This window comes from Melospiza melodia, unplaced genomic scaffold (genome assembly GCF_035770615.1).
Source record: "Melospiza melodia melodia isolate bMelMel2 unplaced genomic scaffold, bMelMel2.pri scaffold_47, whole genome shotgun sequence".
Taxonomy (NCBI): domain Eukaryota; kingdom Metazoa; phylum Chordata; class Aves; order Passeriformes; family Passerellidae; genus Melospiza; species Melospiza melodia.
This window is the reverse complement of record NW_026948793.1, coordinates 6,047,749-6,065,277: the sequence shown is the minus strand read 5'-3', so window position 1 is coordinate 6,065,277 and position 17,529 is coordinate 6,047,749. Positions and strand designations below refer to the sequence as shown.

The 17,529-nt window shown below is 53.6% G+C and overlaps 1 protein-coding gene across 1 annotated transcript; it reads right to left on the bottom strand.

Moving 5' to 3' along the window:
• Window positions 1–16,255: 16,255 nt before the first annotated feature.
• Window positions 16,256–17,191, bottom strand: LOC134434773 (olfactory receptor 14A16-like). Its single transcript, XM_063183386.1, has one exon. It carries the CDS (start codon window positions 17,189–17,191, stop codon window positions 16,256–16,258), a length of 936 nt encoding a protein of 311 aa, XP_063039456.1.
• Between the last annotated feature and the right edge of the window lie 338 nt (window positions 17,192–17,529).

Genomic DNA, 17,529 nt, shown 5'->3' with positions numbered 1-17,529 from the left:
CCCTTGCCTGGTCACAGACCCCTTGTGATACATTCCTTGGTTCACAAACAAGATCATTAATCCTCTGCTTATCTTATTGTAAGAGCATTGTATGCTGCCTCTAGACAGGTTAGCATTCTTACTTTCTTGCACTAGTTTAATTATTATTAAATCTCTAAGACTACCTGCTAGGTAACACACAAAACCCAACACACACTTTCAACGGCTACAAAACTACTTTTTAACAAACCAGTTCACACACAACTCACTATAATTAAATATTTTGCTAAATTTCATTTCTTTTCCAACAGCACAACCTCCTCAGAGGAGGGAACCATGCTATTGTCAAAGGCACTTGATGTCAGAGAACATTGCCCTGAACCCACTGTGCCAAAATAATGTCACAGTCTAGTTAAGAAAATTGTTAGAGAGATTCTTCTGTCCCAGTTAAAGTGCTAACAATACCAAATCCAAGATGAATATTATTGAACCGTAAATGTGACGTAGAGAGAGAGATGGAAAGAAAAAGGGGGACAGCAATGGAGTGACAGGGACAGAGCCCTCCCCTGGGGCAGAGCAAGTGTGACATTGTCCCCTGTGTGCCTGGCCTTCTGGGGGTGGGGGTTTTACACCTGAGCCAGTTTGGGTAAGGGGGGTGGTGTTCACCCCCTGAGCAGGGATTACCCCACTGTTTCAGGTTGCCATGCAAGATGTAACCAAATGCATGTTTTCAATCCCCATCTTCATCAACTGCTATAAAATGGCAGGGCAGTGTTCTTTATCTCTTCCATGACTCAGCCCTGGTTATGCCCTCCAGGGGAGATATCTTCTGTGAATGGGCCATTGAGTGTCACTGCAGGACTGATAAAATTCCATCATCCCATTGTGGAATGCTCTGCCCCGGGGGAGGAACCAAGCATTTCTACATGGATATAAGCTGAGCCTTGCTACACCAGGTGTAGCTTGCCTACTGGATTGCCAGAGGACAAGAACTCCATAACCACCACTGGACCTCCAGAGGAAGACCAGACCCTTCTACAGGATCACTGCTTCGACTGAATCACCTTCATCTCTCCAACAGGACTGCACCACCATTTACTGGGACTGCTGCCACCACCGTGAGCAACAGGGTGTCAGGTTATATCCTGACTCTGTCAGTTTAAGGCAGTGTTTCTGTATCATTGCCTTGATCTTCATTTTCTTATTAAATTGTAATTCGCGCTTAGACACTCCCCCAGGTTTGCCTTCAAATCAGTACAAAAGACAATGTACTCACCGCTTGTCTTCTTCCCAAACCAGGATTTCCTATTCCCAAAACTTGATTGGATGGGGGAGGAGGCAGTGAAGAACAAGAAGCAGCCCCGGGACACCTAGTCAGGTGAGGAGGAAGTCAGTGCCCCTTTCCCCCTCTCTCATGCTCCATCTCCCAGCCCAGCATGGCCCCTGGCTGCAGGACAACCCCGCTGCCAACCCCATCCTGCTGGGGATGCACTGGGGGGATCTCCTTCCCCTTCCCTCTGGCACGGAGGCAAATCCCATCCTCTCCTTGTCCTTCCTACTCCAGAGAAGGAGCTGAGAATGGAGACCATGGAGGAAGAATCTCCATGGCAGAACCTCATGGAAAAGGCCATTTTGAGTGACTCCATAGTGCAGAATTCTAATGGGGTGGAAAATCCCCAGAGATTCCACAGGAGGAGGGGCTGCAAACCCAGCCCAGGGTGCTCTGAGGAGGAAAGAACCACCCTGTGCCAGGAAGGTGGAGAGAGCTCCTTCCAGTGCTCGGAGCTGGTGGTCCATGGGCAGTTTCATGATGGGGACAAGCCCTACAAGTGCTTGGAGTGTGGGAAGAGCTTCAGGCAGAGCAGCACCCTGATCAAGCACCAGAGGATCCACACTGGGGAACGGCCCTATGAGTGTTGGAAATGTGGGAAGGGCTTCAATGACAACTCCACCCTCATCAGGCACCAACAGCATCCACGCTGGGGAGAGGCTCTAGGAGTGTCCCCAGTGTCAGAAGAGGTTTCAGAGAAGCTCCAATCTCCTCCAGCACCAGCAGATGTGCACAAATGAGAGGCCGTTCTGCTGTCCTGAGTGCGGGTTGGGCTTCAAGCGCAAGTCCAACCTCATCAGGCACAGGTGCATCCATACTGGGGAGAGGCTCTACAAGTGTCCTGAGTGTCAGAAGAGGTTTCGCATCAGCTCCGATCTCCTCCGCCACCAGCGCGTTCACACCGGCGAGAGGTCCATCCACTGCCCTGACTGTGGGAAGGGCTTCAAGCACAACTCCAACCTCGTCACCCACCGGCGCATCCACACTGGGGAGAGGCCCTATGAGTGTCCCCAGTGTGGGAAGAGCTTCTCAGACCACTCATTCTTTACCCGACACCAACGGAGGCACCGATAAGGGAAGGCCTGCCAGTGCCCCAATTGCAGGAGGATTTTTGTGCACTGCCCCAACTTCACACATCATTGGAGGACCCCCACTGGTCAGAGCCCTGGTGATCCATTTTTCCTGTGATCTATGTGGGGAAGACACCAGTCCCTTTTCCTGCCCCTCCCAGTCACATGATGTGGCATTGAAAAACATGAGGGTCTGGCAATGGCCCTGTCATTACATTCACTCCTACCTCAGGTCATTGCCAGGGGCAGGAAAGGGACTCTCTCTCTCCCTGAGGAGAAGGGTGTCCTTTCCAGGAAGGGGAATCTGTGGCCAGGAAGACCCAGTAAGTTGTGTTTTAGTTTTCCCTGTTAACAATTTTATTCATCTCTTCTGTTATCAATACTGTTTCTGTTCCATTTGTTCCTTATCAGCGGGGAGCTGTGCCAGGGAGAGCCTGAGGCACCAAAGGCACCTTGGCAGCAGCAGCTGCTTGCAGGCCATGGCCAGAAGCCTCCCTTGGCAGCCCAGCCTGGTGGCCACCACTGCAGAGCTGCTGCCTCAGGGCTCATTCCTGGCTGGGCTCTGAAAAGCCACTTCTGCCCCAGGAGCCTGACTGGGAAGCCATTGGCCCCAGCACCTTGGGGACAAGATATGAATGACAAAACTCTTCATGCCAGCAGAGCCAAGGCAGGGGCAGAGCAAAGGGCAGAGCCAGGCCCAGGGGACAGGGCTGCCATGGTGATGGCTGTGAGGTCACTGCCCCTGCAGCAGCCTGGCTGCCCTCAGCAGACATTCTGGCCAGAAGTGTTGTGAGGGCACCCAGCACATCAGAGAACACAGAGAACAGGAATTCTGTCCCTGGGGATGAGAAGGTTTCACTGGGTCAGGTTGCACAAAAGTCCTGATCTTGGAGTATTCCTGGGATTGGGCATCTACTTCTCTGGAAATGCACTTGCACTTTTGTGCCTTTCTCATAACTGTAAAATATTTCCTCCTTCTTACAAATGTAACTCCATCCTCATTCAGTTTAAAGATATTGACCCTTTTTCTGTCTTGGCAAGATGTGGGAGAAAATAAATTTGACCACTATTTTTCCATTTTCACAGACCTTGGAGAGGACACAAAAATCTCCCCAGATGGGGTTTAGAGGCCTCATCACATAAGCATCAGAAAGAGGCTGAGGGGTGGAGACTGAGGACAGAACAGGAATAGCCTGGGAGGAATGGAAGGGTGGTTCCACAGATGCTGGAGCTTTTTTCATTGAGGATATAAGCATGAGAAGGAAACAATGGCACCAAGGGCAGGTGGGGAGGCCCAGAGTGCACACCAGGAGAAGGGAATTTCCCTGCCAGGGCAGGGCTGTGGTGCAGCATGTCCTCCAGATGGAGCCTGGAGCAGCCCTGGCTCTGTGTGGGCAGGCAGGGGCAGGCAGGAGGCAGAGCTGTCAGCAAAGGAAGGGCCCAACCAGGTGGCGCAGCCGGGGGATGCCGACAGCCTGCAGGGACAGAGGCGCAGGGCAGGGACACCGTGGGACAGCCTGGGCGGCACAGGGCACAGGGATGGGGAGCAGCTGCAAGACAGCCCTGCCAGAGCCAACTTGGGCAGCACTTTGGCCATGGCTGCTGGGCCAGGGCCTGAGGCCACGAGGGGACAAGTGACCCTTGCAGGGCTGGGCCTCATTGCCTCCTTGTCCCTGCTCAGCAGCCTGGCAGGGGCCGCCCCATGCTCCTGTCCCTGGCATTGCACATCCCCACATGCCAGTGCCCATCCCAGGAAGAGCCCTGAGCAAAGAGGGAGGGACAGGATCTGCCTGGCCAGGGCCTGGGGCTCAGGCCTTGGCCCTTTGCATTCCTGAAACATATCCAGCTTTGCTCAGCACCAGAGACACCTTTGCCTTGCTTGTCCCCAGCTGCCATCACTTCCTCCAATGTTCTGTTCTGACTGGAAGCTGGCGACACTTTCTCAGTTGTGTCCCTGACAGAAATTTCTTCAAATACAAGAAACTTCAGGGTTTCAATAGAACTGAGTTCTTGAGGATTTTGTGACATCAACGAGGGGGTGGTGACATCATAGAGCTGGCTGTGCCATCACAGATTAGGGTGTGAGGCCATAGAGCAGATCCTGTCAACATAGAGGGTGGCTCTGTGGCATCAGAGAGTGGGTTGTGACATCACCTGGTGGCTGTGGAACATCTTAGAGTTGGCTGTGATATCACAGAACAGATTGTGACATCACATGGGCAGTGTGACATCACAAAGATAGCTGTGTGCCATCACAGGTGTAGTGTGACATCACAGATATGATTATGTGATATCACAGGGCCTATGTGACATCACAGAGGGCTGTGTGGCATCACAGGGGCAGTGTGACATCACAGGGGCAGTGTGATATCACAGGGGCTGTATGAGGTCACTGGGGAGGTCACTCTGCCCCAGCCCCCCTCACAGCTCCCCCCAGAGCAGTCCAAGCCTGCTCATGCACAGCAGGGTCCCCTTGTCCCCACGGGTCCCCCCGCCCCCGGCCCTGCAGCCTCCCCCAGAGGATGTTCCATGAGATCGACCCCAGAGCCTGACACGGGGACAGGGGGCCGGGGCCCTGGGGGTGGCACAGGGGGACAGGGACCCTCCGGCAGTGTCCCCATGTCCCCCAGGGCCAGAGCCTGGGCCAGGGCTCCTTCACCCTGTTACGAATGAGGGCTTGAGAGCGCTGAAAAAATCCCCAGCAAGGGATCAGCAAAAACCAGATTTAATATTAAGGGACAGCAGCACAAAGTTCCTTGCCAAGAGTCACTCTGCTCCTGACTGGACACTTCAGGCACACCAAGGAAACAAAGCAACAACAAAACCAAACCAAATCCAGGCAATCAAACCAGAAATTACCCGAGAACTGTCCCTGTGTGTCCGTGTGTGACACAAGGACAGCGAGGGCAAGGATGAAAGGAATACTGCCTGAAAGCCTAACAGAGCTCAAACTTAACAGGACCTAACTTATACATTAACCTTAACTGATACTTTCAAATTCACAATGTAGCAAAAGAGCAGAGTGTAACAGCATTTAATCTAACTCAAACCTATGAGTTTGCAATTTAACAGCGGAATAACACTTTACAATATTTTGCTTAACAGATAACTTATATTAAAGGTAACAGCTTAGCAAAAGAACAACTCTTAGCAGCATTTATCTTCACTTAGGCCTTGTGACTTAACCTGACCTACAGGCCTGGCTGACTCAGCTATCCAAGGCACTCAAACCCCTCAGAGTGCAGTATTTCTGCCACATTTCCCCAGCATAGGCACTCCTGTGTGCACACAAAGTGTCGGTGCAAGGCCCCTGTGAGCAATTCCCCTGAGGGCAGGAAATGCTCACTGTGGGATCCTTTGGCATCTCCCCAGCAGGTGAAGGGCTGAGCCTGGAGGAGTGGGGGGATCGGCCCAGGCTCTGTGGTTGTTGGGGATCCCTGAGTGCAGCAAACAGGAGAGTTCCCAGCTGGGAGAGGCCCCACTCAGAGGGAGTCGCTGGCCCAGGAGAGCTCCAAGGGCTCCTTTTGGAGTGCTGTTTGCAGGGCCCCAAGAGAGGGGCTTCAGTCCCAGCAATGGCTCATCCTGGCCGCACTTGGCACCAACAGCTTTCTTTGGCAGTGTGAGAACAGGGATGTTGTGCCACTGAGGGAACAGAAACAGTTCCCAGAGCTGCTCCTACAGAAAGCAGGACCTGGTTGTGCAGCAGCAGTGCCTGGAGCAGACAGTGTTTGTGATGAGCTGCAGAGGAGCTGAGCCCACGGGCTGCTGGCCAAGGCCGAGGCCCAAGGAGCATTTCTCAGCTGGCAGGGCAGCCTGAGAAGGAGAGGGGGGAATGCAGCAGCACAGGGCCATGGAACCACGGGACCATTGTGACACTGTGGGGCCCTGTGAGACCAAGGGAACATTGTGACACTGTGGGGCCCTGTGAGACCAAGGGACCATTGTGACACTGTGGGGCCTCATGGAACCATGGAGACCAAGGTGACATTGCTGGGCCCCATAGAACCAAGGGAACAGTACTGACACTGTGGGGCCTCATGGAACCATGGAGACCACGGTGACATTGCTGGGCCCCATAGAACCAAGGGAACAGTACTGACACTGTGGGGCCTCATGGAACCATGGAGACCACGGTGACATTGCTGGGCCCCATAGAACCAAGGGAACAGTACTGACACTGTGTGACTCCATTGAATGCAGAGGTCATTGTGACACTGAGAGACCCCATCAAACCAATGATCCATTGGCACACTGTGAGGCCTCATGGAACCAGGGGGCCATTGTGACACTGTGGGGCACCATGGCACTGAGGGCTCCATTGTGATACTGAGGGGACTCATGGGATCATTGAGACTCTTGTGATGCTATGAGGTACCATGGAATAAGCAAAGCATTGTGACACTTTGAGGCCTCATGGAACTAGAGAGACCATTGTGACCATGGGGGTACCTACAGAATCAAGAGGAGCATTGTGATACTGTGGGTCCTCATGAAACCAAGAGGCCTTTGTGACACTGCAGGGCTGCATGGAACCAAAGGTCCATTGTGACATTTCAGGGCTCATGCAACAGAGGAGTCACATGACATTATGGGGCCTGGGGAGCCACGGAGACCATTGTGACACTTCAGGGCCTTATCAAATGTAGGGGCCACTGTGACACTGCTGGACCCCATACACCCAAGGGTCCATTGTGACACCGCAGGTCTTCTCAAGGGACCATCGTGGGACCATTGTGACACTGCTGGACCCCATGGAATCAAGGCACTGTTGTGACACTGTTAGGCCCCATAGGTCTGGCTGGTTTGGCCTCCTTTTGACTTCCTGACTGATCCAACTGACCTTGGCATGTTGGGGGTCTCTTCTTATTAGCTGCTGAAACACTGGGGCTCCATGCTTTCCTTCCTATGGAAAAGAACTGTCCTTCTTAGCCAGGTGCCCATGGCCAGAATTGGGATTTCCACCTCCAACATTGCCTGTTGTGAAAGACTGGAGGAGATTTTTGGCTGGAAAAATTTTGTATGTTGGGAAGGAAAGGGCAGGTCCAGCCTTGCACTGCCCTGTAACCCCACCCCTGCCCTGCCCTGGAATCCCAATCCCCCCAGAGCCTCTATCCCAGCCCAGCAGTGGCTGCCAGTCCCTGGCACAGCACAGGCAATGCTCCACAGCCACCTCTGCAGCCCCCAGCCCAGCTCCTGAGGGACCAAATGAGCCCAAGTCCCACCTGGGGGAAGGGCCCAGGAAGACCAAGGGGTATTGAAGGCTGACAACAAGGCAAGCACACATCTTGACCCTACCTCCTCTTGGAATTTCCATCTGAGCACTGCTGGAATCCAGGAGTTGGTAGTTCTGTGTGTTTGTTTGTGTGTATGCTTCTCTGTATCTTTTTTGTCTGTCTCTCTTTGTGTGTCTACTTCTCGTATATATGTCCTCTTCCAAATTTTGAGTGACTTAAAATTGAACAGGCTTAGAGCTTATGAAGTTGAATAGCACAAGGTAATGCATTGAGTTGTGTTTTTTGTTGATTTAATGTCATATTAAACATTTGCAAAAGTTTCTCTGTTTTTCAAAAGTTGACAATAAAGGTTGTTTTGCTCTTTTGAACTTTTTAGAGTCTCTTGTTGCTATTTCTTCAGCACATAAAACTCAGAGGACACAAACAATTTGAGTTTCCCTTTAAATGTCTCCTTGAAAGAGTTGTTTGGGGGATGGGAGTCAGGGCTTGTCTGTCCTGCTTGGCACAGCCCAGGCAGGGCTTTCCCAGCCACATTCCACACTCCATTTCCCAGCTGGAGCCGCTGGTGCCTCTGAGTTGTGCTGCCCCAGCCCCAGGGACGCTCTCCTTGTCTGCCCATTCCCCCACAGTCTCTGGGCAGGGATGGCCTCAGTGGGGGCTGCTGACATCCTCAGCACCTTGGAGCCTGCTGCTGAATTTTCCTGCTGCAGAGGCTTGTTCAGCCTTCAGCTCTTCAGTTCAGGAATTCAGTGTCCCAGGACTCATTAACATTGAGAACACCTCAATAAGCCAAGCCTTTGGGAACAATTTGATTTCAGTTTCCAAATAATTTGTAGTTAAGTAAATCTCAGTAGTGTATTCAAAGTGAACACATGATATTTAAAAAGACAGTGAGAAAATACTTTTTAGGTCCTGGTAATTTTGTTTTGCTGTTAATTCATTGATGTGTGCAATCTCCAATTGACACTGAATCCAAGTACCTCCTCATGCAGTTGGAATAGATATGAAAATCAAGACCCTTCATGGCTGACAATCAATCAGACTCTGTCCCTACACCCACCCCACCATTTCCCCCATCCAAGCCCTGGCACTCAGAGCAGCCTTGTGCAAATCTGAGCTCCCTCCAGCCCAGGCTGCACCTGCAGCTTTCAGCTCCTTGGCTCCAACTCCCACCTGCTTTCCTTGGAGACAGAGCTGCTTGAGACACAGAGGGATGTTCATTTCTTGTCAGCCAACAAAGCCAAGGGAAGGCACAGCTCCATCAAATGCAACAGTCATTCCTCTGCAGGATAATAAATCCACTTTCCACAGCAGACAGTCTCAGAGCAATGGAAAACACCTTCTGTGCCCAGCACAGATCCCAAGTTCCCCCCAAACCCTCCCTGCCCTGATTTTGCCCAGATTTGCTCTTTGCACACATGAGTCATAGGCTGAAGTCAGGAGCTCCCTCTATGCCCAGTGGGAGGAAAAGAGAGAAAGGGGATGAAGAGCTCTCCTGTGCAGAGCCAAAGTCCAAGCGCCCCTGCAGTGGGAACAACTACTCATCAGGTTTGTGTCCTTTGGGTTCAGGGACTGGTGACACTCAGAGGCACAGAAACATTTCTTGCCTACAAACACAACAGGAATATTTGAACATTTTAATAACCATCACAGCTCTTCCCTCGGTTTTCTGTCGTGTCCCAGCAGCATTTCACATGTCCACCAGCCCAAAGGGATTTCTATACAGAAACAGTTCAATACAAAGACATAAAAAAAGGTAAATCTGAGATAGATATAACCAGAACGACATATTTAATTCATATTTATTTGAACTTCTTAAAGATTTGGCCACTCCTTGAGATTCAAAGCATGAAACCAGTCAGCTGAGAGGCACTTGAATGGCCAGAGAGCATATGGAAGAAGAAATGTGAGAGCAGCAGGAAGGACATGGATCCAGCTGGTCTAGTGAAGAGATGTAGTCAAACATGGCTATTTCAACAGGAGAGGTAGAAACACCGGATGGAAAAGGGAGATTAAATAATAGAATGAGTATTGGTTATACAAGTAGAGTGGGAACCACTGTTTCTGGTGGGAAAAAATTGCTATTTCTTAAAAGTACTCAAATGACCCACATAATAAAGATTCGTTTGTATATTATCAGATAAACACAAATTAAAACCTGTGCCCCTATCCAGGCTGACATCAGTTGTGTGCCCATGAACAGGCAGTTCCACTTGTGCCCTGAGGTGCCCAGCTGGGATTGGATCTCTCTGAGTGCACCTGAGGGAGAGCAGAGCACCTTGAGAGCTGCAGGTCCCTGACAGACCCGCAGGGCTCCTGTCCCATCAACATCTGCTCTGCTCCAGCCTGAAACAGGGCCCAGCATGGTGCCGGGATCATCAGAGAGCTGAGGTGTGTGCTGGAATTCAATGCCCTCCCCATCCCGCAGCAGCCCTGCATTTCCCTACTGCAGCCTTGGTCTCCAGCCCAGCCATGGAGGCTCTTTGGGCTCTGGACTGTTCCTGCAGCCCCCAAGGGCAGCTGAGCTCTGCCTTTGGCACAGTCAGGCCTGGCCAGTGCAGGTGATGCTCAGCAATTGCTTGTGTGTGCCTGGCCTTGCTGTCAGCCCTGGCAGCGGCTGCGTGGCCCCTTTGTGGCCCTGTGCTGGCCCAGCCATGGTGGCCCAGTCCCTGTGCAGGCCCAGCCCAGGCCAGGAGCATTGCGGCTGGGAACAGCCCCTGTGCCGTGGTGGCCACAGCAGCCTTGGGGCTCTGTGCCCCATGGCCTCCCTGCTGGGCAGCCTCTGCCAGCTCCTGCAGAGCCTGTGGCACCTGTGGGGCTGCACAGACAGCCCTGCCCCGGGCTCTGCTGGCCTCTGGGCCAGCAGAGAGGCAGCCAGGGCTGGCCATGGCTGGGAACAGGCCCTGAGCCCTGCAGGAGGATGGAGCTGGGCCACAGCCAAACTCAGCCCAGGCCAAAGCTGGGCTCAGCAGCCAAGGCTGCCAAGGGCTGGGCACAGAGGCTGGCACTGACAAATGTCCTGGGCCCTCTCCCTGCTCTGTCCATGCCACCCAGGGCACAGAACAACCTTCTCTCTGGGCCACTTGCCTGTTTGCAATGCCTTGCACAGGTGCTGGCCCTGCCCCACAAGGCCTGGCCTGAGTCCTGCCCCTGCACGCTCAGTCAGGCTGAGATGGACACTGATGGTTTCTGGGCCAGGCTCTCTGAGCCCAGCCCAGCTCCCTGAAAGCTCTGCCAGCTGCCCTGAGCTCTGGGCAGCACCAAGGGCCTCTCCCCAGCCCAGCCCAGCCGGCTCTGGCCCCACAGCTCTGCTCAGGCCCGGCTGCTCTGGGCACTGCCCCACGGCCTCAGCCCCTGGCAAGGGCACAGCAGCAACTGCAGCTACCACAGGACTCAGCCCCAGCCATGGGGGAAGGTGCTTGGCCAAGGCCAAAAGAGGCTCCCTGGCTGCCCTGCTCCTTTCTGCCTGAGGTGCTGAGAGCTCTGCAGCCCCTGCTGCCATCCCATCTGCCCAGGGCAGCACAAGAGTCCAGGCCTTGGGGCCCTCAAGAGCTGCTCCTGCTCCAGGCCCAGGGCCCATGCCAAAGCTGGGGCAGCCACAAAGCTGTGCCCATTTCTGTCCATTGCTGCTCGGATGGGGATGGATCCTCAGACACTTGGAGGTTGCTGATGAACTTTATTACTCCAGATGTCTCTTCTTTCTTCAGCTGTTTCGTTCAGGAATTCAATGGAAAAGGCTCAGAAACAATAGTTCAAAACAATCAAACAAGAAAAGCCAATGGGAATAATTGAAGCTTCAAATTCTTCTGTGATTAATTAGACAAATTTCAAAAGTGTATTCAAAGTGAATCTGCTATATTAAAAAAAAAAAAAAAAAGCAGAGGAAATTGTTTTGACAGTTATTCTTTCCTGTTCATAGACTGCTATCAGCAATATCCAGCTGATAGTGACCCCCAGTACTTTCTAATGCAGTCTGAACAGATATGAAGATAAAGACCTTTTATGGCTGACAATCAATAATACTTTGTCCCCACTCCCTCCCCATCATTTCCCTCATCCAACCCCTAGCCCTCCTATGGATCAGGAACGGTGTGGCCAGCAGGACCAGGGCAGTGATTCTTCCCCTGTGCTCAGCACTGGTTGGGCAGCACCTTGAGTGCTGTGTCCAGTTCTGGGCCCTCAATTTAGGAAGGACATGGAGGGGCTGGAGCGTGTCTAGAGAGAGCCAACAAGGCTGGTGAGGGGTCTGGAGCACAAGTGATGTGAGGAGCAGCTGAGGGAGCTGGGATTGTTTATCCTGGAGAAGAGGAGGCTCAGGGGAGACCTCATCACTCTATACAACCCCCAGACAGGAGGGTGCAGCCAGGTGGGGGTCAGACTCTTTTCCCAGGGAACAGTGACAGGACAAGAGAACACAGCCTTCAGCTGCATGAGGGGATGTTTAGGCTGGACATTAGGAAATATTCTCCTCACAAAGAGTGATTGGGCACTGGAATGGGCTGTCCAGAGAGATGTGTGAGTCACTGTCCCTGGAAGTGTTTAAGGAAAGACTGGATGTGGCACTGAGTGCCATAGTCTGGGTGATAGGGTGGTGTTGGGTCCCAGGTTGGACTTGATGCTCTCCAAGGTCTTTCCCAGTATGGTTGTTTCTCTGATGATTGTGACACTGCAGGACCCTGGGGAAGCAAGGGGCCATTGTGACACTGCGGGGCCTCGTGGCACTAAGAGGATCATGGTGACACTGTGTACGACATGGCAGCAAAGAGCCAAGAGGCCATTGTGACACTGTGGGGTTGGATGGAAGCAAGGAGTCCATAGTGACAGTCTGGGTCCTGGAGGAGCCACAGAGGCCACTGTGACCCTGCAGGGACTTGTGGAGCCAAGGGGCCATTGTGCCACTGCGGAACCAAGGAGACCCTTGGGAGAGCCTGGGGACAATGGAATCAAGGGGCCATTGCTGCATTGCAAGGACTCTGGGAGCTGAGGGAACAATTGTGACACTGTGGCACCCCATGTGTGAGAGTCTGTCCCAATTTTCCCTCATCTGCCTCACGATCGTCCTTGAGAGACCACTGAAGAGAAGACCCCCCCCCCCGTCTATATCTGGCTCTGAAGGAGAAAAGTCACACGCCACAGGCTCCGAGATCTGAAAGCTCAGTGTTAAGCGATTGTTTTCACAAGTGTGTTTGCTGTATGCTAAGAAGAGGGCACCATGCCCCGTTTGCAACAATAGCAGCTCTGGAAGCTGTCCCACCTCTCAGCCTGGCTGGACTTCTCCTGAGTTCCAGGTGGTCTCCCACCAAAGACCCTCACCTATTTTACAACCACCGTGACAGACAGACGGAGATGTGAGAAGCTTTTCCATCAAGGTCTGAGACATGAAACTCCTAAAAAGGCTCCTCTGCTCCTTCCAAGGACTGGGACTGAAACCCCCAGCCCGGGGGAGGTGTGTGGGGAGGCAAGCTGACCGAAGCAAGATGTTTGCCTGCAGATTGTGACCACTGGACCGAGAATACAATGGCTCTCATTTACTGCTGAGAACATATCTACCTGTTACATCTATCAAGATCATTTACTGCTGAGAACATGGACTACCTGTTACATCTGTTCCCCCCCCACAATTTTCAGTAATAAAAGCCTCTGAGTTAGGTAGAGCCTTCGAGATCTCCCCAGCATAGCAGGCGGACCCTCGGCTGGACTGGACCAAAGGACTTCGTCTCTGCATTGCTAGCTATATCCCCTCTCTTTCTCTCTCTCTCTCCTCTCTCTTTCTCTATCTTTTTCTCTCCCTTAATCCCTCTATTGCATTTTTGCTGTGGTTATTTCAATAAAACTGCATTTGATTTGATCATCACTGCAAACCCCCTTGTACCGTGTTGGTGTTTTGCACTCTGAAATCATTCCTACGAACCATCAGGTCATCTGTCCACTAGGACGGACCCTGACACCATGGAACCAAGGGTCCCTGGAGACACTGCAGGATCTTGTGTCACCAGGGCTCCATTGTGACACTGCAGCACCAAGGAATTAATTGTGGCACTCTGAGGCCTCAGGGAACCAACAGACCACTGTGACCCTGCAGGGCCTTTAAGAACGATGCAGAGCATTGTGACAGAGCAGGACCTGGTGTCAGGATGGGGCCATTATGACACTGCAGGGCCCCATGGAACCAAGGGTCCAGGGCTGCTCCTCAGGGACTCCTGAAATGAAGGAAACATGTTTGACCTCATGGTGGCCCTTGGGACCAAGAGGCCATTGTGACACTGGGTAAGCAGGAGAGCATTTCTGCACTGACAGACCTCATGGAACCAATGATCCATTATAACACTGCAGGGCCCAAGGATCCAAGGGACTCTGTGACACCGAAGGGGCCCCATGGAACGAAAGGGACATTGTGATACTGAGAGGTCTCATGGAATCATGAAGACCATTGCGACACTCTGGGGCCTCATGGAACCCTCGTGATAGCAAGTTGGCTGGGAGTTTTGATCTGCTGGATGGTAGGAGGGCTCTGCACAGGGCCCTGGACAGGCTGGATCCAGGGCCCAAATCCAACAAGGTGAGGTTTAACAAGACCAAGTGCCAGGTTCTGCACTTTGGCCACAACAACCCCTGCATCACTACAGGCTGGGGACAGAGTGGCTGGACAGCAGCCAGGCAGAAAGGGACCTGCAGGGACTGATGGACAGCAGGCTGGACATGAGCCAGCAGAGTGCCCCGGTGGGCAAGAAGGGCCAATGGCTCCTGGCCTGGATCAGGAATGGTGTGGCCAGCAGGAGCAGGGCAGGGATTCTTCCCCTGGGCTCAGCACTGGTTGGGCAGTGCTGTGTCCAGTTCTGGGACTCCCAATTCAGGAAGGACATGGAGGGACTGGAGCACATCAAGAGAAGGGCAAAAAGGCTGAGGAGTGGTCTGGAACATAAGTGGTGTGAGGAGTGGCTGAGAGAGCTGGGGTGGTTTATCGTGGAGAAGAGGAGGCTCAGGGGAGACAAGGCAGTCTCCGGGCACAGGTTGGACTTGATGATCCCCAAAGCCTTTTCCAGCCTTGCTGATTCTGGGATTCTCTTAAACCACCCTTGGAGCAGTTGCAGGATGAGCCTTGGGCCTCCTCTTCAGAAGCTCCAGCAGCCCAGGTCCCTCAGCTTCTCCTGGCAGCCCCAAAGCCCATCCTGTCAGTCCTGCAGAGCCTCTGCAGCTCCTCCTCACTGCCCAGAACAGGGAGCCCCAGAGCCAGACTGAGCAGCCCAGATGTGCACCCCTGGCCTGGGGTGCCTCTGGCAAGGGAGCAGCACCAGCCACTGCAGGAGCCTGCAGACAATTCCTGCAGCACTTGTAGGGTGATCCTGCTGCCCAAGGGATGTTTCCATGGTGCCAAGTCAGGAACTGCAATGGGGAGTCCGGCCAGAGAGGAAAGGGCAAACAGGGAGGGGCTGTTTGCAGGGCAGGGAACCGGGGAGGGAAATAGGAAGAAATTTAAAGCAGGCAAAGAGTAGAGAAAGCAAAGGTGAAACCACGGAAATGCTCAGGGCAGTTTGGGGGTGGCTGCCAGGCAGATCTGGGTCTGAGCAAACAGCATCTGCAGTGGGACGGGAAACTCCCAGCTGATGGGAACAAACTTTCTGGCTGACTGCAGAGGCCAGGACAAAGCTGAGTGGTTTCCCTGGTGTCCTCCAGCCCTTGCTGGCCCCAGGGGCTGATGGCATTTGTGCTCCCTCAGGTTCATGTCCCCACAACAACAGCATGGGGGTGCTCCCCTGCTGTGTGCAATGCAAACAGGGGCTGCTGAGCCAGTGCTGCCGTGTCTGTGCCTGCAAGGATGGGGCACCTGTGTGAGCTGGGGGAGAGGCCAGGGCTGCAGAGGGGGGATGTTGTTGGCAGCTCCATGAGGACGCTCTGGGACGCTGCCCTGGGCTGTGCAGCGCACTGGGGATGGATCAGCCCCTGCTCTGCTGCTCCTTCCCGTCTGCCCCAGGGCCCATGCAGAGCCCCAGCCATGCTGTTTGCTCCCAGCCTGCCCACGGCCAGCCTGGGGCTGCTTATGGGGGTTTTCTGTGCTGAGCATTGGCCTGGGTGTGTTCTTGAGAGCGCCTGGGCAAAGAGCCTGGAGCCCCCAGGGCCTGGCCTGAGACGTCAGCGCTGCCCCAGCAGTGCCCATGGCCTGTCCCTGCTGCAGCCCCAGCACTGCCACCCCCAGGGCTGTGCCCGGCCCCGAGAGCACTCGGGCCCTGCAGCAACACCAGGGCCACCAGGGCAGCGGGGCAGGGCCAGGGCAGCAGCACTGGCAACACCAAGTGCTGCTGCTGCTGCTGGGCACAGCTGCTGGGCCAGCACTGATCTGCCCCCAGCTCTGCACACAGACATTGCTGCTGCAGCTCCAGAGAAGGCAACAAAAGGGCGTCTCTGCAGAAAGCTTTGCTTGGAGATTGTTTAGATCCTTTAAAGCCACTGAGAGTGCAGCCCCTCATTGACACAGTCTATGGGCACAGGGAAGGTGGAGACAAACAAAATGAGAGATGGCACAAAGAATGACATTTCTTTGTGGACAATATAATAAAACTAATATAAAGGGGAAAAAAAGCCTCTATCAAGCCATCAATAACATTACTTTTATTTCACGTCATTTGTAGAATTTGGCCAGCCGTTTAATGTCTCTGAAACCATCCAGTCATCAGTCTTCTCACTGCAGCCTTGAGCTCCTGGTTCCTCAGGCTATAGATGAGGGGGTTCAGGGCTGCAGGCACCACTGAGTACAGAACTGACAGGGCCAGATCCAGGGATGGGGAGGAGATGGAGGAGGGCTTCAGGTAGGCAAATATGGCTGTGCTGATGAACACAGACACCACAGCAAGGTGAGGGAGGCAGGTGGAAAAAGCTTTGTGCCGTCCCTGCTCAGAGGGGATCCTCAGCACAGCCCTGAAGATCTGCACATAGGAGAAAACAATGAACACAAAACAGCAAAGTGCTAAACAGCAAGTAACAACAAGATAACCAAGTTCCCTGTGGGAGTTAGTGTGTGAGCAGGAGACCTTGAGGATTGGGGGCACGTCACAGAAGAACTGGTCCAGGGCATTGCCATGGCACAGGGGCAGGTAAAATGTATTGGCTGTGTGCAGCAGAGCATTGAGAAAGGCACTGGCCCAGGCAGCTGCTGCCATGTGGGCACAAGCTCTGCTGCCCAGGAGGGTCCCGTAGTGCAGGGGTTTGCAGATGGACACATAGCGGTCATAGCACATGATGGTCAGGAGGAAATACTCTGCTGAGATGAAGAACACAAAGAAAAAGAGCTGTGCAGCACATCCTGTGTAGGAGATGTTCCTGGTGTCCCAGAGGGAATTGTGCATGGCTTTGGGGACAGTGGTGCAGAGGGAGCCCAGGTCAGTGAGGGCCAGGTTGAGCAGGAAGAAGAACATGGGTGTGTGCAGGTGGTGGCCGCAGGCTACGGCGCTGATGATGAGGCCGTTGCCCAGGAGGGCAGCCACGGAGATGCCCAGCAAGAGGCAGAAGTGCAGGAGCTGCAGCTGCTGTGTGTCTGCCAATGCCAGCAGGAGGAAGTGGCTGATGGAGCTGCTGTTGGACATTTGCTGTGCCTTGGCATTTGGATCTGTAAAAAAAGTAATCATGGAATATTTTTGCTTGGAGAGGACCTTAAATATCCCAGCACAGCTTGGGGGCACATTCCCCCCACTGCCTGCCCAGGGCTCTGCTGCCTGGAGCTGTCCCTGCCAGCAGCTGCTTCCCTGTGCCCAGGGCTGGGCCCTGCCAGTGCTGCCAGAGCTCAGCCCAATCCTGGGGGCTCATCTCTGCCCTGCAGACCCCTCCCAGCTCTGGCACTGTCCAGGGGCAGCTCTGGACCTGCAGGCTCTGATGGCAACGTCAAAGCAACCCTGAGGAGGCTGGATAAACAGGACAAGATGCA

Excerpts from the sequence above, each read along its gene's own strand:
- LOC134434773 (XM_063183386.1), bottom strand. The coding sequence starts at position 17,191 with ATGTCCAACAGCAGCTCCATCAGCCACTTCCTCCTGCTGGCATTGGCA.